This window comes from Rutidosis leptorrhynchoides, chromosome 1, assembly GCF_046630445.1.
Source record: "Rutidosis leptorrhynchoides isolate AG116_Rl617_1_P2 chromosome 1, CSIRO_AGI_Rlap_v1, whole genome shotgun sequence".
Taxonomy (NCBI): domain Eukaryota; kingdom Viridiplantae; phylum Streptophyta; class Magnoliopsida; order Asterales; family Asteraceae; genus Rutidosis; species Rutidosis leptorrhynchoides.
In genome coordinates, this window is record NC_092333.1 from 429,711,264 (window position 1) to 429,734,363 (window position 23,100).

A 23,100-nucleotide genomic window follows, 5' to 3' on the forward strand; every position below is an offset into this window, starting at 1 on the left:
GTTCAGACACAATGTGTCCCAAAACCACCCCTTCCCTTACCATAAAATGACTCTTTTCCCAACTAAGGACAAGGTGGGTCTCGGTACACCGCTTTAAAACTTTTTCCAACATATTTAAACATGATTCAAAAGACTTTCCAAATATTGAAAAATTATCCATGAAAATTTCTAAAGACTCGCCTATTAATTCTGAGAAAATACTCATCATGCACCTTTGAAAAGTAGTCGGTGCATTACATAAACCAAAAGGCATTCGTCTAAAAGCATAAGTTCCATAAGGACACGTAAAAGTTGTTTTTTTCTTGGTCATTAGGGTGAATAGGTATTTGATTATATCCCGAATACCCATCTAAGAAAAAATAAAAATTTTGACCTGACAACTTTTCGATGATTTGATCAATAAAAGGCAAGGAAAAATGATCCTTTGAAGTTGCAGCGTTTAACTTCCTGTAGTCAATACATACCCGCCAACCCGTCACAGGACGGGTTGTGATCTTTTCTCCTTTTTCAGTTTCCATGACCGTGATCCCAGCTTTCTTTGGCACTATTTGCGTGGGGCTTACCCACTGACTATCTGAAATAGGGAAAATAATCCCCGCATCTAACCACTTAAGAACCTCCTTCTTTACAACTTCCTGCATGTTCGGATTTAACCTGCGTTACGTGTCACGAGCGGGTTTAACCTCCGGATCTGTAACTATACGATGCATGCACACTGAGGGACTTATCTCTTTCAAATCAGCTATAGTCCAGCCCACCGCAGCCTTGTACTTGTGAAGCACCTCCATTAAAGCTTTTTCCTGCACACCCGTCAGATCTGAAGCAATAATAACTGGCAAAGTGTCGTTAGTACCTAAAAACGTATACTTTAGATGAGAAGTTAATGGTTTTAGCTCGAGGGTCGGCGGTGACTCTAGCGAAGGTTTTGTGTTGGTGTCTATGGACTTGGATAATGGTTTATATTTATGAGTCCAAGGTGGTAACCTAGAGTCCATTGTACTTGCTATGGCCAACTCAATCGCGTTAACCTCTTCACATTCAACATCTTCTTCATCACCTAAGCAAAATACTTCCACAGGGTCATTTATTATCAAATGAGAAGTATGTTTTTCAAGTTGTTCATCAATCACATCTGCCTGATATCATTCATGGACACTTGGGGCGTGAAGAGAATTAAAGATATTAATCCTCATCTTGCAATTTTCGAATGATATGTCCATGGCACTCGTTCGACAATTAATGTGGGCATTTATGGTGGCCAAAAACGGGCACCCCAAGATTATAGTGGGTTGGACGTCCCTATTCCTAGATTCAATATCCATTACAACAAAGTCAACATGGTAATAGAAATCCTCCACTTTTACTATTACATCTTCTAATATTCCCCTAGGTGTTTTGATTGATTGGTCCGCTAGTTGAATAATTATATCGGTTCTTTTCATTAACCCCAATTCAAATCGGTCAACTAGATAAAAGGGTAAAATATTAATGCTAGCTCCTAGATCCAGTAACGCCTTTTTCACATTTACGTTGCCTACAGTCACAACTATTAATGGGGTCCCCGGGTCCTTAAATTTAGGTGGGAGTGTACCCGAAACAACCGCACTTAGGTGTTCGGTTAGCTCTACCTTTTTGGGTAAGGTCGCCCTTTGCTTCCTCTTTTGAATGCAAAGATCCTTTAAAAACTTAGCGTAGGATGGGACTTGCCTTATAGCATCGAGAAGGGGTAAATTTATCTTAACCTGTTTAAGCGTTTCCCACATATCCTCTGGTTGTGGTCCTTTCTTCCCATAAGGGAATTGGTTTGGGGACTCTAAGGCCTTGGGAAATGGGATGGTTTTTGATTCCGTCTTTTGTTTCCCGGTCTCATTAACGATTGGTTCCTTATCTTTCTCCCCCTTCCCATGGTTATCATTTTCACTTACCTCATCTTCATCAAGAACAATCGGAGACTTACTTGATTCTTGTTGCACTACCTCTTTTTCACTAACTTTATTGTCATACTTCTTTCCACTTCGCAAGGTGTGACAACCCAGAAATTTCTGACCAAATTTAATCTTTATCTTTATATATTTCTGACACGATAAGCAATGTTTGTAAAGTTGAATCTCAAAAAAAAAAATTTAACAACATTCATGTAATCAATTACCCTTTGACCGTGCTCGACAATTCACGAACATTTATGTGTATAGATATGTATATATAATATATGGTTATATTAATTGAAAACGTTAACAAAGTATTATATGTATAATGCTTTACGTGAACGTATTTGTTTCAATATAAGTTTATTATAATTATCGATGAGATTAAAAGATAATATCAAATGATTTAATTATCAAATACATTGTTATTATGATTACGGGTCTCTGTTATGAGGTCCACTATGATTTAAGGAATTTGTTCTTTTTAACGATATTCAGAAAAATTAGTAAAGTGCTTTACAAATGAGAACAAAGTGTCAATTATCAGGAACTAGACAAGGGTTAGTGGAAATTCCTATTTTACAATGTTTTCCCCGTGATTTGGATAAGATAATTATTTTAACCTTCATTTTATTTAATGTGAAAATAAGAATGTAGAATGTAGATAACTTAGATGTCGGATTGTGACAAGTTGAGTAATCAACGTTTTACAATAAGATTATTTTTACGTTATTTAACCATTGGACTTTATCCCACGCTTCATCATCAAACGGTAATTTAAAAACTTGAAACCTGTTATGAATTATATATAATTTTACTTTCTTAAACGAAAACATTTTTCGATATGATAGACTTTTATTATAAACTTTTTAATAAAATGATTTTGAATATAATATAATTTCATTACTAAAATGTTTTTTAAGCTTTAGAATGCAAACGTTACGAAATAATACTTTCTATTATTTAAATGATTTCATATTATAAGCTTTGAATATAATTAGTTTTGAAAAACTGAATGTTATTAAATAAAGATTTCAACTATATATATATATATATATATATATATATATATATATATATATATATATATATATATATATATATATATATATATATATATATATATATATATATATATATCATGTTTTAAAGACATACAAAAATTATATATTTCCTAACATTAGTATATATATTTTTACAAATAAAAATATATTATTTAAAAATATTAACTTATATATAAAACATTTTCATTAGATTTCTTGTATTAAATATTTAAAAATAATATTATTAAATATATTTTAGTAAATAACGAGACATCGATTCATAAAAGCAAATGACCATAATACTCAAAGGTATAGGTTACATTTCTTATAATATAAATTATTGAGATATAAGTCTAATTATTGTTAAGGGTACGTGCCGCGAAACGCAAAGTACTAGTTTTTCTCAGCGTACGAGTTAACGTTCGAGAAACCGGAACCGGGACGTATGTCGAACGTGAATGTACAAGTAACCGGAACTAATGTTACAAGTCGATTAGACTCGTAAATATAATATAATATAATATATATATATATATATATATATATATATATATATATATATATATAATTATATTAATTAATTAAATAAATATAAATTATATATTAAAAGTTTCGGCAGAGTAAAAATAAGCGAATGTGAGCTGTCCAGGCAAGCCATGCGATCGCATGGCAAATGCACTGGAAGCCCATGCGATCGCATGGGCATCAGGTTCAGGAAATGTGTATAAAGTTCGACGAAATTCAGTTTGTTACACACACACTTTCATCCATCTCTCTCAATATCGATATATATATATTATTATTATTATTATTATTATTATTATCATTATTATTAAGATTAATATAATATTAATCTTATAGTTAGGAGTATTATTATTAGTAGTATTACTATACATAAAATACTACGACGAGGTCATGAGTGAGTTATTCCAAATGGGCTTTTCGAGCGGGATAGAGCTAATAAAATTATGGATTATAGCTATGGAGGTTATGGGTATGGTTCAGGGGTATTGCTCGTGAGTCAAACCTAGTGTTTATCATCTCCGTTGCGTCTACGTACTTTCTTACAATATTGAATCTCAATATTGATACGTGAGCATTCATATCTTATCTTTTATATATTAATAGTGTATCCCTGACTAGTGCTCGAGTATATATGATTATGTATGCTTGAATGTTTATTTTTGTCATTATAGAGTTTATGATAAATCATGAATTTAATACATATGCTACTGAGATAAGGTATATGATATGCATGTCGTTGGAAAGCTGGCAAAAAATTAATAACTTTTCATTTAGGAATCGTGTGGTTTCAATGAATGGATTTAAAGATATGATCGACTGAATTATTATTAATTCTAACATTATTATTATTATTATTATTATTACTATCGTCGTTATTATCGTCGTTATTATTATTATCTAATAATAATAATTATTATTATTATTATTATCATTATCGTTATTAATATAAGTATTATCATTAAAAATTGTTATTGCTATCATTATTACTTTCGTTATTATTATTAAAATTATTATTAACATTATCATTATTATTGTTATTATTATTATTATTATCATCATTATTATTATTAAAAGTAACATTAATATTATAACTATAATTTTCATTAAAATTATCATTTTTATTATAAAATATCATTATTATTATCATTTTAGTATTATTATTAAAAATTATCATTTTTAGAATTATATTGTTATATAAAAATATTATCATTAAAAAGTATCATTATTATTAAAATTATCATGATTAGAATTATCATTTTATCATAATTGTTATCATCATTAAGAAATATAAATATTGTTATAAGAAGAATAATAATAATTATTATTATTACAAAATAATACAACTTTTATTTATTATTATTATTATCAATATTATCTTATCAAATAAATATGTGATGCAAAGATATTTTTAACACACGTAATATAATAATACATACCACTATATTTTTATGATATTAAGTGAACTATATAAACTATGTTACTTAAGATATATAAAAACATATTTTTTTTATCATATATAAAATTTTAATATACATTCTTATTTATTAATAAATGACTTGTATTATTTACTTTAATAAAATCTGATAAATATATTTAAATATATTAAATGACTATATTTAAGTTATATAATAAACATGTATATATTTTGGAGGTCATTTTGGGTCAAGTGGATTTTTGTTGACTTTTGCATATCGATCTCGAGCATTAGGATTGTGATATACTATGACCTGACCTAAATTGTTAGACACATATTGACCAACATATAAATATATATAATTAATATAGGTTCGTGAATCCGAGGCCAACCTTGCACTTGTTCAATGACGTCATATGTATTTTTACTGCGAAATACAGTATAGTGAGTTTCATTTGCTCCCTTTTTATATGCTTTTGCAATATATATTTTTGGGACTGAGAATACATGCGCTGTTTTATAAATATTTTACGAAATAGACACAAGTAATCAAAACTACATTCTATGGTTGGATTATCGAAATTGAATATGCCCCTTTTTAGCTTGGTAGCCTAAGAATTAGGGAAATGGCCCCTAATTGACGCGGATCCTAAAGATAGATCTATGGACCTTGACAAGTCCCATTCGGGTTACGAATGCTTTAGTACTTCAATTTATCATATCCGATGAGAGTCCCAGAATGATGGGGATATTCTTTATGCATCCTGTTAGTTCGGTTATCAAGCGTTCACCACATGTATGCTTTTTATTTCTATGCAGTGTGAAATGCCTGATATGAGATGATGTTTATGAGAAATGAAAATGAAAATCTTGTGGTCTATTAAATTAATGGAAATGATTGTTTATGATAAACTAATGAACTCACCAACCTTTGGTTGACACTTGAAAGCATGTTTATTCTCAGGTATTAAAGAAATCTTCCGCTGTGCATTTGCTCATTTTAAAGATATTACTTGGAGTCATTCATAACATATTTCAAAAGACGTTACATTCGAGTCGTTGAAGTCAACAAGATTATTATTAAGTCATTTATAGTTTGGATATATTATGAAATGGTATGCATGCCTGTCAACTTTCGATGAAATGAAAGTTGTCTTTTAAAAGCGAATGCAATGTTTGTAAAACTTATCATATAGAGGTCAAATACCTCGCAATGTAACCATATGTTATTGTATCCGTCCTTATGGATTAGGACGGGTTGTCTCTTGTGGTATCAGAGCGGTGGTCTTAGCAAACCAGGTCTTGCATTAGTGTGTCTAACTGATAGTTATTAAGATGCATTAGTGAGTCTGGACTTCGACCTTAACTGCATGTTAAAAGTTTTGCTTATCATTTCTAGTCAAAAATCATCTTCTTATCATCCTTAGAAAATTACCTGCTTATCATTCTTAGTCTAGACACATCTTACTGCATTGATTGCATGAATAATGTATAGATAAAATTCATATCTTAGCGTATCTGTTACTGTAAACCTTGCCTAACATATTCCGTAAATTCCTTCGTAATCGACGAAATCTTTTACTATATATATATATATAGATATTCTATATAATTAGAATACCATCCGATAACCGGAAATCATTTCATATCGAAAAATCCTTTATTCAATCATACGAAATGGAACTCGTCACTAGTTCAAGTCCCTCGGACTCCGATATGGAATTCCACTCAAGCTCCGAAAGCAGTGTGACCGGAATGGATCAACCAATTAGTATCATCTATTCTGGATGAATTGGGGATGGGTTGGTAGTCTACTTAATCATTGGAGACAAGAAGAAGGTGATCCCTTCCATCCACCACATTGCCCTCTTGGTGAAGAACCTGAAGCACTTACCGGTGAACCTGTTCGTAATACCATTTTCTCTCTCATTTCTAGAGTATCTCGTCACGATTATATAATATCTCACATTCTAGATCTTATCCATCCGCTCATCCGAACTGACAACCACCCTGGAGTAATAGAAGAAGTCAACGAGTTTCGCGCTCGGGTAGTGACTTTAGAGAATATGGTGCAAAGGTTACAAGCACCAGCAACATCACCGGCATCAACAGTACCACCATCAGCAATGCTAACAGAACCATTACCACCACCAACAACATCCACATTTCATGCTTCAACATCATAAACTATCTCACAAGCATCAACGTCATACGCACCGTAGATACCAAGGAGTACCAACAACAATAACCGATGAAGTATTAATTCATAACTTTATTAGAGAGACATTCTGCGGCGATTATGTAATCTATAAAGTCTTAGAGATTGTCTATTCTCGCCTTAACCATAAATCAGATGAGTGGACCGAAACGATAGAAGGAAGAGCAGAAACCCTGACAAGAATGGGGCGTGATTTACAAGCTAGACTTGTTATACAAGCGCCACCGGTAGTACCACCAACATCACCATCTGTGACAACCTAGAAATTTCTGACCAAATTTAAACTTAATCTTTATATGTTTCCGACACGATAAGCAAAGTCTGTAATGTTGAAGTCTCAAAAATTTTGAACTATGATTATGTACTCATTTAACCTCGACCAAATAAATGGATATGAATAGATAAATATATATATATATATATATATATATATATATATATATATATATATATATATATATATATATATATATATATATATATATTATAACTTGAAAACATTATCAAAATATTAAATGTATAATACTTTACATTAAACTTATTGGTTTCAATCTATGTTTAATATATTTATCGGCGAAATTAAAAGATAATATCAAACGATTTAATTAACAGATATTTTTGTTAGCAATTATCAATTCCATAGGTATTGTAATATTATTATAAGTCTCTGTTGTGAGGTCCACGTTGATTTAAAAAATCTTTCATTTTTAACAGAATTCGAAATAAATGGTAATGAAATCTACAAGTAAGAACAAAAATGTCAATTAACGATAACTAGACAAATGTTATTGGAGATTCTTGTTTGATTTTCAATACACGTTTTGCAATAATTTACTCGTGACTTTTGATAAGGTAACTATTTAACTTTCAAATTATTTAATGTAAAGGTGAAATTATGAAATGTAGATAACTTAGAAGATGGATATCGACAAGTTAAGTAAATCGATGTTTTATATTAAAATAATTTCATACACTTAACTATCCATTGAACCTTATATATATATATATATATATATATATATATATATATATATATATATATAGTATAACTTCAAAACATTATCAAAATATTAAAATGTTTAATATATATATATATATATATATATATATATATATATATATATATATATATATATATAGTATAACTTGAAAACATTATCAAAATATTAAATGTATAATACTTTACATTAAACTTATTGGTTTCAATCTATGTTTAATATATTTATCGGCGAAATTAAAAATAATATCAAATGATTTAATTAACAAATATTTTTGTTAGCAATTATCAATTCCATAGGTATTGTGATATTATTATAAGTCTCTGTTGTGAGGTCCACGTTGATTTAAGAAATCTTTCATTTTTAACAGCATTCGGAATAAATGGTAATGAAATCTACAAGTAAGAACAAAAATGTCAATTAACGATAACTAGACAAATGTTATTAGAGATTCTTGTTTGATTTTCAATACACGCTTTGAAATAATTTACTCGTGACTTTTGATAAGGTAACTATTTAACTTTCATATTATTTAATGTAAAGGTGAAATTATGAAATGTAGATAACTTAGAAGATGGATATCGACAAGTTAAGTAAATCGACGTTTTATATTAAAATAATTTCATACACTTAACTATCCATTGAACCTTACCCGGTGATTCACGAACAATTGTTTATAAATAAATAAATAAATAAATAAATATATATATATATATATATATATATATATATATATATATATATATATATATATATATATATATATATATATATATATATATAGTATAACTTGAAAACATTATCAAAATATTAAATGTATAATACTTTACATTAAACTTATTGGTTTCAATCTATGTTTAATATATTTATCGGCGAAATTAAAAGATAATATCAAACGATTTAATTAACAGATATTTTTGTTAGCAATTATCAATTCCATAGGTATTGTGATATTATTATAAGTCTCTGTTGTGAGGTCCACGTTGATTTAATAAATCTTTCATTTTTAACAGCATTCGGAATAAATGGTAATGAAATCTACAAGTAAGATCAAAAATGTTAATTAACGATAACTAGACAAATGTTATTGGAGATTTTTGTTTGATTTTCAATACACGCTTTGCAATAATTTACTCGTGACTTTTGATAAGGTAACTATTTAACTTTCATATTATTTAATGTAAAGGTGAAATTATGAAATGTAGATAACTTAGAAGATGGATATCGACAAGTTAAGTAAATCGACATTTTATATTAAAATAATTTCATACACTTAACTATCCATTGAACCTTACCCGGCGATTCACGAACAATTATTTATAAATAAATAAATAATATATATATATATATATATATATATATATATATATATATATATATATATATATATATATATATATATATATATATATAGGTTAAATAGTTACCTTATCAAAATGTTATTTAAACATTAGAATTAAATAAGTGAAATAAGATACAAAATAATTAAGTGTATTATAAAATGAATCTATATATGATTTCTATGTAAAATATTATTATATGTATATTGTAATATATATATATATATATATATATATATATATATATATATATATATAGTATAATTATTCAATTATATATTATATAATTAGTAACTATAATATACTCGATAAATTATAATATTAATATATTAATTTATATATTAAATATAATTAAAAATTAAAAATATAGTTGTTATACTGAGAATCTTATTATTACTTTCATTGTTATTATCAATATTAATATTAATATTAAAATTAGTATTATTAATATTATTATATATATATGAAGTTTGGTATATATATAAATTGTTATAGTATTATTATTACTAATATTATTATTATTAAAAATATTAGTATTATTATAATTAATATTATTATTAATAATATGATTTTTATAAATATTATAGTTATTATTATCATTATCATTAATAATAATTTTATTATTATTATTATTATTAATATTAGGAATATAATTATTATTGTTATATTTATTAATGAAAAAGATTAATTATAATATATATAAATACAAATAGATAAATACAGATAAAGATAGATATATACAAATATTAAGACAAATAATATAAATACAAATATATATACAGATATTAAGATTAATCATATTATATAATCACATACATTTACGCGTTATATCACTATCAATTCTATATTTTTTTTTCCTGTTTCCTGTTATACTTGTGAACTAATGTCGACACACACATTATATTATGTATCCATCGATCATCTCTGGTCAATGATAAAAACCTAATCGATTTCTCCATCACCATATTCAATTATAACAGTTTTTAATTTCAATTATTTGAGGAATTAAACAAGAAAAACAATTACAAACTCGACACCTCTGTAAGCATGATCTTTTCAACCAAAACTCGATTTCGTAATGATTTTAAAAATGTGTTAATGAAGAGTTGTTAGATTTGATTCATTCAAACTTTCTGGAAAGTCTTAACTTCCAATTCCTCATAACGATTTCGAATTTTGGAGTCAAAGTTTTAAAATCAAAAAGTCAACATCTGTTCTTCAGCCAAATTCAATTTTTCTGTTTCGATTTGAGTTAAATTAATGGTTACTATAGTTTCTAGGAGTGGATTACAATCTTTTTCATGTTGTAACATTTATCTAAAACGATCTCTAAAGTGAAAACAAATTTTTATTTTTTGCAAGCAGCAACGGCAGCAAGCTGCTGTAATTTTTTTTTCAAGAACACCTCTTTCTAAGTAATTGTGGTTGTTTACAAGTCGTAAAGGAACCCATAAAATTCGTTATCTTGATTGTTGAAGTTCCATGGTAGACTAGATTTCATGAAGAAGAAGAAGAGCAGGAAACAAATAAATAGAAATGGGTTATAGAATTATAGGATAGAATATATTCAAAAACACAGATGACATGGTGATGGTTAAGATGGTTTGCGGGTGAGTGGGAGGTCGCGCGTTCGAGCCCGGGCAGGGGCGTTTATTATTTTTAAGGACTTATACATTAAGGTAGCTCTTCTAATATTTTTATTATTATTTCATTTATTATTATTATTATTATTATTATTATTATTATTATTATTATTATTATAATTATTATTATTATTATTATTATTATTATTATTATTATTATTGTTGTTGTTGTTGTTATTGTTATTATTAATTGTTATTATTAATTATTATTATCATCAACATAACTTATGATATTATCATTATTATTACTAGTATTATCATTTAAAAACTATTAGTATTATCATTATTAATATTATTATTATTAGTATTATTATTATTGTATTATTATTGCTAGTATTATTATTATGATTCCAAAGAGATTAAGAATGCTAATAATGTAAATGTATAACAAATGATAATATGATAAAAATTATGAAACTGGATATAATTATATGAATACATGTAAAAATTATGATTATGACTACAAACTAGTATTATAAGAAACTATAGTCATAAGTTTATAAATTAAACACGAAGATTATGATTATTATGACTATGAATATAAAGGTTTTAATAATACAGTTAAGATTACAAATATAGAAATTTTAGATATAAATACTATTATGAAAATGATTAAAATTTGAATTTAAAGGAGTTATTAAAGCTATTATAATTATGGTTATCATAGTTATCATAATACAACTCAAATCATTATCATTATTAATATCACTATTTTTATTAACATTATTATTATCACTTTAATCATTATTATTATATATTATCATTATTATTACCAAAATTTAGTATTATCATAATTATTAATTTCACAAACAAATGATCTTCATATAAAAATATATTAAATATATATAACTTAACTATATTTATATTTTTTTATATAAAATAGATTTATTTAATTAAATAATGAAATATATAAGTTATTAATATAAAAACCATATCAATAATAATAATATGAATATTTGTTCGATTAAAAGTATACGTTTTAATATATAAATGAATGATATAGGTTCGTGAATCCGAGGCCAACCCTACACTTGTTCAGTGCCGTCATATGTATTTTTACTACAAAATACAGTATCGTGAGTTTCATTTGCTCCCTTTTTAAATACTTTTACAATATATATTTTTGGGACTGAGAATACATGTGCTGTTTTATAAATGTTTGACGAAATAGACACAAGTACTCGAAAATTACATTCTATGGTTGGATTATCGAAATCAAATAACGCCCTTCAAGTCTGGTAACCTAAGAATTAGGGAAATGGCCCCTAATTGACGCGAATCTTAGAGATAGATCTATTGGGCCTAACAACCCCTATTCATGTTTATGGATGGCTTTAGTACTTCGATATTATTATTATACAGACGACGATGTCTGTGGGGATATTCTATGCATTATGGCTAATGTCGATTACCAGGTGTACAATCCATATGAATGATTTTTATGCAGATGGATATATGCAAGCATGATGTTTATGAGTAATTGAAATCTGAAATCTTGTGGTCTCTTAAAATTATGGAAATGATTGATTACGATAAACTAATGAACTCACCAACCTTTTAGTTGACACTTGAAAGCATGTTTATTCTCAGGATTGAAAGAAATCTTTCGCTGTGCATTTGCTCATTTTAAAAATTATACTTGGAGTCATTCATGGCATATTTCAAAAGACGTTGCATTCAAGTCGTTAAGTTCAATAAAGATTATGATTAATCAAATGATAGATTAGGGCATTTATAGTTGGATATTATGAAATGGTATGCATGCCTGTCAATTTTTGATATAATGATAGTTTATCTTTTAAAAAGAATGCAATGTCTGTAAAATATATCATATAGAGGTCAAATACCTCGCAATGTAATCATATGTTATTGTATTCGTCCTTATGGAATAGGACGGGTCGTCTCATCATCAGTATCACTAACACCGGCAAAACCTTTAGCACCACAAGCTACACCCGTTCCATAACCATCAACGATACCGACACCACAATCATCAACGGATATATTGTATCAACGAGTTATGAAGTATTAACACATTTCCTCTGAAGAATTTATATGTATATTTTGTATATATGAATTTTTAAACCACGATATATCTTTTTGTACTAAGCTATTATGTATGAATTGAATAAGGGTAGATACTACTTGGTTAATTCATATTACTAATATGCTATGATGTACATCCTTAGTTAACAACTTAACCATCGTTAACTACAATCTCTGTTCCAATTCAATGAATTCCATTGCATAATAAACCAAGTGTATTATTCAATTATATGTTTGATTTTACACTTTCATCTTCGATATACTTGAAACCTCCTAGAAAATATCATTCATATCTTGCAAAGTTCGCAAGAATTCCACGAGCACCAACATCATTCACCGAAGAAATATCAATAAAAATGAATAATGAAGTATTGATTCATGATTTCATTTACGTTGAAGAAATAATCCGCGAAGATTACGTAAATTCTAAAGCTTTAAAGAGTATTCATTTCTAATTCCAGCCGAAAATCAAATGAGTTTAATTTAATATTAACTCATTAAATCTGTATTACATCTGAAGAAAATATACATATATCTTCATAAAGACTGTAATAAAATTCTCTTGTACAAAATATTAACTTGTGAAACTTTTAATGGGTAGGTAATACCCGAGAGATATAGAAATTCACAATTAATATGTTACATTAGTAGATTTTAATCATCAAGTATACTCATTACTTTCACAACGATATACATTCTTTCATAAGAAATCAGAACAACCATTCTCATCCAGATTCAGTTACATATTCTGAACAGATCAGAATCCAAATCGAGATATAGTCGATACCATCACTTCTAGATTCCTACATTTTTTAAAGCTATACTTTGACTTCAAAATTATGCTAGAACATTACTACTATTCATTAAACCCATAAAACAATTTTTGTATCATTCAAAATTCATTACAATCTACATTCAAACCCTTCATGATTCTTGAAAACACCTCAATTAAGAAACAATCGAGATGATGATTCAACCACATGTTATCCACAATCATGCATCTGGAAAACTCCCGGAACCTAAGTAGAAGTTTAACACAAATTCGTGAGCCATTAGCGTTGTTATTACCGAAAATATTTATGCAATCCCTTTCCAAAGTAGTCAATTTTGTCACAGCTCTAGCAAATCAATTTCAACATTTCATTCGAATTAGCCTTATTATAACCTTGATATATATGTTGCCCTGTATATCATTGTTACCGGGGAACCTTTATATTTCACCACATTAGCAGTAAACATACCAGCAACTTCATTACTCATCAGCTTAAGTCTCTTCGAAAAACCATTATATGTGTTCATTAAAACCCTATCATATACTCATCCGCATTTTATAACAAGAATTGCCATACCAATTACCGAGAATCAACAATCAGTATTTTGAATCTCGCAGCAATTCTACTCCAACAGGTATATATATACATATAATGTCTATATCCTAGACTTACATACTGTGAATGTGAAGTTTCTAAAAAACACCCTAAACTGCGAACTAGTTCTCCGAATTTTGGAAAAAGCTAAATGAAGCATCAAAAACTGTAAACGACCATAACAGTCGAAAGTTTGATGATAAGGAATAGTATGTTGGCAAAGCTCAGAAATGTTGGAACTGGAAAATAGATTAAGCAAATCGTGAAGGAGGCTGTGGACAAATCACAAAGACTAAACCTGCCTTCAAAGAATCTAAATGATTCAGTATCTACTGAAGTCATTAACCAATACCTTGCTTCTAACTCTAAAACTTACGGACAAATCTTCTTCATCATCCATCGATATTAGAAATTCTAAGATATCATCATATCTTTCATTATAAATATCCTCGATATTTTTGAAGATATTTTCATAACTATTCTTATCTGAACTCACTTATCTCTTCGCGATATCTGTGTTACATCATAACAGAAACTATTTTAGTTTCTAAATTTTGAAACCTTCGAGTTTAAAATATGAATGTTTTTGAAGTAGTGTTGGGAACTGAAGCACGAGTTAGTATAATATAATGACACTTGATCAACGTGATTATATTACAGTAAGTCATGCTGAATTTCTAATGGAACGTGATGATTCGCAGATAATAACGTCATCATGTGTCATGTTACATAACTCTTTCATTCTAATGAACTATCAAGAAAAATATTTTTCTTGATGATTCGGTCTTTTCTGGATATTCTGGTAATTTGACAAATCAAATCTTGCTATTACCTTTCCTTTCTACTTTGTATATTATGATAATTCGAAACTCTATACCTACGAATTCTGGACCATTACTTGCGAAAAGAAAACTAAAGCATGAAGCTCCAAAATAGAAAGGGGGTATAAATCGCAGCAAACGGAAAAGATCATTAACCGTAGATGTCAATAATTATGGAAAGACAAACAAGGAAGGATTATGAAAATCACCACCCCAAGAGCAAAATAGAAGTAAACAGATTCCTCCGGAGGAAGTTGGAAAAGAAGGATAATTGTTGCGACAGTTAGGAACATATCAAGGATCAGAACTGGATCAAGCATATTGAAAAATGTTTTAGAAGTATGAATCAGGGAAGAAAGTATAGAAGATGGGAGATGTGGAAGTAATGAAATAAAGGGGGTGGGTTTATAGTGAAACATCCGACAGAGCAATCGAAATAGATCATTGCATTTAACCAAAGAAGATCCTAATTTCCTTAATTACCGAAGAATCAAATCTTATTACGAAGATTTTCTCCAAATCACTTGAACTCCGGAAATCAACCTTATCTACGTCAAAAGATATGACAAAACTTTATTTTACTCATTTCACTCTTTTGTGATAACTTCGCTCGTACTCTTTATAAAATCAAATTGTTTTATCCATACTACTCACTAATGATAAAACTTAAATCCTCAGCTCGTATAAGTCATGAAAACATTTTTATTGTTAGCCATGACGACCCCGATCAAATTTCGGGATGAAATTTCTTTAACGGGTAGGTACTGTGACAACCCGGAAATTTCCAACCAAATTTAAACTTTATCTTTATATATTTTCGACACGATAAGCAAAGTTTGTAAAGTTGAATCTCAAAAATTTTGTAACTACATTCATGTAATCAATTACCCTTTGACCGTGCTTGATGATTCACGAACATTTATGTGTATAGATATGTATATATAATATATGGTTATATTAATTGAAAACGTTAACAAAGTATTATATGTATAATAATTTACATGAACGTATTTGTTTCAATATAAGTTTATTATAATTATCGACGAGATTAAAAAATAATATCAAATGGTTGAATTATCAGATACACTGTTATTATGATTACGGGTCTCTGTTATGAGGTCCATTATAATTTAAGGAATATGTTCTTTTTAACGATATTCGAAATAATTAGTAAAGTGCTTTACAAATGAGAACAAAGTGTCAATTATCAGGAACTAGACAAGGGTTAGTGGAAATTCCTATTTTACAATGTTTCCCCTGTGATTTGGATAACATAATTATTTTAACCTTCATTTTATTTAATGTGAAAATAAGAATGTAGAATGTAGATAACTTAGATGTCGAATTGTGACAAGTTGAGTAATCAACGTTTTACATTAAGATTATTTTTACGTTATTTAACCATTGGACTTTATCCCACACTTCATCATCAAACGGTAATTTAAAAACTTGAAACCTGTTATGAATTATATATGATTTTACTTTCTTAAACGAAAACGTTTTTCGATATGATAGACTTTTATTATAAACTTTTTAATAAAATGATTTTTAATATAATATAATTTGATTACTAAAATGTTTTTTTAAGCTTTAGAATGCAAACGTTACGAAATAATACTTTCTATTATTTAAACGTTTTCAAAATATATATAATAAGCTTTGAATATAATTAGTTTTAAAAGACTGAATGTTATTAAAAAAAGATTTCAACTATATATATATATATATATATATATATATATATATATATATATATATATATATATATATATATCATGTTTTAAAGACATAAAAAAATTATATATTTCCTAACATTAGTATATAAATTTTTACAAATAAAAATATATTATTTAAAAATATTAACTTATATATAAAACATTTTCATTAGATTTCTTGTATTAAATAATTAAAAATAATATTATTAAATATATTTTAGTAAATAACGAGATGTCGATTCATAGAAGCAAATGACCATAATACTCAAAGGTATAGGTTACATTTCTTATAATATAAATTATTGAGATATAAGTCTAATTATTGTTAAGGGTTCGTGCCGCGAAACGCAAAGTACTAGTTTTACTCAGCGTACGAGTTAACGTTCGAGAAACCGGAACCTGGACGTAAGTCGAGCGTGAATTTACAAGTCACTGAAACTAATGTTACAAGTCGATTAGACTCGTAAATATAATACAATATATATATAATTATATAAATTAATTAAATAAATATAAATTATATATTAAAAGTGTTGGCAGAGTAAAAACAAGCGAATGTGAGCTGTCCAGGCAAGCCATGCGATCGCATGGGCATCAGGTTCAGGAAATGTGTATAAAGCTCGACGAAATTCAGTTTGTTACACACACACTTTCATCCATCTCTCTCAATATATATATATATATATATATATATATATATATATATATATATATATATATATATATATATATATATATATATATATATATATATATTATTATTATATTATTATTATTATTATAATTATTATTAAGATTAATATATTATTAATATTATAGTTAGAAGTATTATTATTATTAGTATTACTATACATAAAATACTACGACGAAGTCATGAGCGAGTTATTCCAAACGGGCTTTTCGAGCGGGATAAAGCTAAGGAAATTATGGGTTATAGCTATGGAGGTTATGGGTATGGTTCAGGGGTATTGCTCGTAAGTCAAACCTAGTGTTTATCATCTCCATTGCGTCTACGTACTTTCTTGCAATATTGAATCTCAATATTGATACGTGAGCATTCATATCTTATCTTTTATATATTAATAGTGTATCCCTGACTAGTGCTCGAGTATATATGATTATGCATGCTTGAATATTTATTTTCATCGTTATAGAGTTTAAGATAATTCATGAATTTAATACATATGCTACTGAGATAAGATATATGATATGCATGTCGTTGGAAAGCTGGCGAAAAATTAATAACTTTTCATTTAGGAATCGTGTGGTTTCAATGAATGGATTTAAAGATATGATCGACTGAATTATTATTAATTCTATTATTATTATTATTATTATTATTATTATTATTATATTATTATTATTATTATTATTATTATTATTATTATTATTATTATTATTACTATCGTCGTTATTATCGTCGTTATTATTATTATCTAATAATTATTATTATTGTTATTATTATCATTATCGTTATTAATATAAGTATTATCATTAAAAATTGTTATTTCTATTATTATTACATTCGTTATTATTATTAAAATTATTATTAATATTATCGTTATTATTCTTATTATTATTACTATTATTATTATTATTATTATTAAAAGTATCATTAATGTTAAAACTATCATTTTTATTACAATTATCATTTTTATTATAAAATATCATTATTATTATTATCATTTTAGTATTATTATTAAAAATTATCATTTTTAGAATTATATTGTTATATAAAAATATTATTATTAAAAAGTATCGTTATTATTAAAATTATCATGATTATTATTATCATTTTATCATAATTGTTATCATCATTAAAAAATATAAATATTGTTGATGTTATGCGAGGTGTATACGAAATAGTTGTATTTTTATTACGAAATACTATTAAATACGATACAATTTTACACAAGTTATTTATTTATTTATAGAGTGGATATACCTAAACCTTGCTACAACACTTATAAGTAGTGTACTTAATCGTACAGTAGTGTAGTTTTTAGTAAGTTCGGTTCGTTCCACAGGGAGCTAGCCAAGTTTAACGCTATATTTTATTTTAAACTATATTTGTATATAAATAAATAAATATATATATATATATATATATATATATATATATATATATATATATATATATATATATATATATAAGTAGTATTATTATTATAAAAAGGGGGTTTTACCGTTTAATGACCGGTTTGTTCGATTTTATGTCTTAAGTCACAATTAAAACCTAATGTAAAATATTAAAAATAAAAATAACTTAATTTAAAGCGTAAAGTAAATGATGATAATAAAAGTGCGATAATTAAAAAGTGCGATAAATAAAATGACGATAAATAAAATTGCGATAATTAAAAAGTACGATAATTAAAAGTGCGATAAGATATGAAATAAAGGAATTATGCTTATTTAAACTTCCATAATCATGATGTTCGACGTGTTGATTTTCATTTATTACCATGAGTTAATTGTCCTTTGTCATGGATTATTCGATATGTCCATTTGGTTTTTGTCCATAACAGTCCATCAGTCATAAATATAAAGTGCGAGTGTCCTCGTCATATTATCCTTATATCCGAAGTCAAATATTCCAAGTAATTGGGGACTTAAACTGTAACAAGGTCTTAATACTTTGTTTAATAATTACATCAGGATATCGACTGCTTGTAACCCAAGGTTTTAATACTTTGTTAACAATTACGCCAAGTGTCCTTGTACATAATTCACCCCTGTTTTAATGAGTCCATTGACTATTAATCCATTCCCGTGTCCGGTTAAATGAACGATTATTAGTACTTATAAATATCCCGCCCATCATGTCCGATCGAGTGTATATGATTATTTATAGATACGTCAAATTGTAAATCTCTATATTAAATTAACGAACTATCATTTAGTTAAACAAATATAAAGCCCATTAATAGTCCATAGTCCAATTTCTACAAGTGTCGGTCTTTTGTCCAAACCCCAATTATGGTACAAAGTCCAATTACCCCATCTTTAATATTTAGCCCAACATCACGATTACTTCGATTTAAATAAGCATAATAATAACTTAGCTACGAGACATTAATTTAAAAAGGTTGAACATAACTTACAATGAGTATTAATCGCGTAGTGTTACACGGACAGAATTTCGACTTACAAACTTACAACATTCGCTAACATAACCTTATTATTATTAAACTTTAATATTAAAATTATAATTAAAATATAAATATAAATATATAATTGAGAGTGAGAGAGATTGAATTATATTGCGTAATTAAAACGTCGAGCAAACTGCCTTTTTATAATACTTGGCCTGCTACAGTAACTCATGCGAGTGCATGAGTTTTGTGCCTTCTGGACATGCGATCGCATGGCCAGCTGTTCCAGCTCACATTGAGTTTTAAACATGGGCTGCGCGTATTTATTTAATTTATAATATAATATATATAATTAATTATATATTATATTATATTCTTGTGCATTGTTGACTTGTAATTTTAGCTCAGTTGCGTCGCGCGTTGATAGTTGGTTCATGTCCCGGTTCCGGATTTTTGAACGTCCTTTCGTACGCGGAGATATCTTGTACTTTGCGTTCCTAGGCTCGTACTCTTCTAGTTTTTAGACGTTTCTCATTAATAATTTGAACCACTTGGATTGTACTTTGTACTTTTTAGCTTTTTGATCATTTGCGTCTTCAAATCGTCGTTTTCTTCTTTTGTCTTCGCACTTATTTATTTAAACGAATATTACATAAAAATAGAACAATTACAACTAAAAGCTTTACATATTGGAAGGATATTGTGCCTAAATATATGTTCATTTGGAGCACTATCAATTGTTATTAGTAGAATAATAATTATTATTATTATTACAAATAAATATTATCTTATCAAATAAATATGTGATATAAAGATATTTTTACCACACGTAATATAATAATAGATACCACTATATTTTTATGATATTAAGTGAACTATATAAACTACATTCTTATTTATTAATAAGTGACTTGTATTATTTACTTTAATAAAATCTGATAAATATATTTAAATATATTAAATGACTATATTTAAGTTATATAATAAACATGTATATATTTTGGAGGTTATTTTGGGTCAAGTGGACTTTTGTTGACTTTTGCCTATCGATCTCGAGCATTAGGATTGTGATATACTATGACCTGACCTAAATTGTTAGACAGATATTGACCAACATATAAATATATAATCAATATAGGTTCGTGAATCCGAAGCCAACCTTGCACTTGTTCAATGACGTCATATGTATTTTTACTACGAAATACAGTATAGTGAGTTTCATTTGCTCCCTTTTTAAATGTTTTTGCAATATATATTTTTGGGACTGAGAATACATGCGCTGTTTTATAAATGTTTTACGAAATAGACACAAGTAATCGAAACTACATTCTATGGTTGGATTATCGAAATCAAATATGCCCCTTTTTAGCTTGGTAGCCTAAGAATTAGGGAAATGGCCCCTAATTGACGCGAATCCTAAAGATAGATCTATGGACCTTGACAAGTCCCATTCGGGTTACGAATGCTTTAGTACTTCGATTTATCATATCCGATGAGAGTCCCGGAATGATGGGGATATTCTATATGCATCATGTTAGTTCGGTTATCAAGCATTAACCATATGAATGATTTTTATCTCTATGCAGTGCGAAATGACTGATATGAGATGATGTTTATGAGAAATGGAAATGAAAATCTTGTGGTCTATTAAATTAATGGAAATGATTGTTTATGATAAACTAATGAACTCACCAACCTTTGGTTGACACTTGAAAGCATGTTTATTCTCAGGTATTAAAGAAATCTTCCGATGTGCATTTGCTCATTTTAAAGATATTACTTGGAGTCATTCATAGCATATTTCAAAAGACGTTGCATTCGAGTCGTTAAAGTCAACAAGATTATTATTAAGTCATTTATAGTTTAGATATATTATGAAATGGTATGCATGCCTGTCAACTTTCGATGAAATGAAAGTTGTCTTTTAAAAGCGAATGCAATATTTGTAAAAGTTATCATATAGAGGTCAAATACCTCGTAATGTAACCATATGTTATTGTATTCGTCCTTATGGATTAGGACGGGTCGTCTCACAAGGTACCTACCATATTCACACTATGCCCTTTTCCCTGATCCTTATGATTCGGATTTAGAACCGTGTAGCTTGGAATTGTACCCTTCTCCCGATTTCCCTTACTTTCTGCTACATTACCCATCTCCTTAGCCAATGCAACAATTGACTTGTTTTGTACTTCCACTATTTTACGCATTTTGGAGATAAACGCGTCCATCTTGGCGTCCGAGCTAGATGGTTGATTGGGTGGGACATTGTTTTGATTTTGGTTTTGGTTTTGGCATTGATTTTGGTAATTATTTTGGTTTTGGTTCCGGTTGTTGGGATAAGGGTTTTGATAGTTTCTTTGATAGTTGCCTTGATTCTAAAAGTTCCCTTGGTTTTGAAAGTTGTTCTGCGGTTTTTGTTAGGTCCCTTGGGTGGAATTTAGAGCATTGTTATTGCTCCAACGAAAATTAGGATAATTTCTCCAAACCGGATTATACGTGTTGGAGTATGGATCAAATCTTCGTCCCTGCACTTCATTAACTTGTTCCTCCACTATTTATTGATTCACCGGTGGAATCCCATTTCTACATCCATATGCAAAGTGAGAAGGATCTCCACAAATCTCACAAACTTCCTGAACATGCGAAACATTACAAGCAAGACCCTGGTTTGGGTTGTTAAATATAAGCATTTTAAAATCATCTAATTCTTGCTCTAAGTTCCTAGACGAACCACCCGAGTCAGAAACATGATTCACTTAGGAGGTACTAGGTTGTTTACGATTAACTTGTGATGACCCGGAAATTTCCGACCAAATTTAAACTTTATCTTTAAATGATTTAATGTTTTTGACACGATAAGCAAAGTTTGTAATGTGGAAATCTCAAAAACTTTAAACTATGCTCATATAATCAATTACCCTTTTATTCCTACGATTCACGAACATCA

General features: G+C 27.9%; 1 protein-coding gene across 1 annotated transcript; it reads right to left on the reverse strand.

Moving 5' to 3' along the window:
• Positions 1-659: 659 nt before the first annotated feature.
• LOC139902370 (uncharacterized) lies at positions 660-22,381 on the reverse strand. Its single transcript, XM_071885005.1, has 3 exons — positions 22,196-22,381; positions 1,157-2,042; positions 660-1,057 (listed from the first exon to the last, which is right to left on the reverse strand). The coding sequence occupies exons 1-3, from the start codon at positions 22,379-22,381 to the stop codon at positions 660-662; spliced, it is 1,470 nt and encodes a 489-aa protein (XP_071741106.1).
• Between the last annotated feature and the right edge of the window lie 719 nt (positions 22,382-23,100).

What these genes read in the sequence shown, in the direction of transcription:
- LOC139902370 (XM_071885005.1), bottom strand. Translation starts at nt 22,381, where the DNA reads ATGGACGCGTTTATCTCCAAAATGCGTAAAATAGTGGAAGTACAAAAC. An exon ending in AAGGGCATAGTGTGAATATG is followed by an intron (nt 2,043 to 22,195) that starts GTAGGTACCTTG and finishes AAATTTGGTCAG; the next exon opens with AAATTTCTGGGTTGTCACAC. An exon ending in TAATTCTCTTCACGCCCCAA is followed by an intron (nt 1,058 to 1,156) that starts GTGTCCATGAAT and finishes TATTTTGCTTAG; the next exon opens with GTGATGAAGAAGATGTTGAA.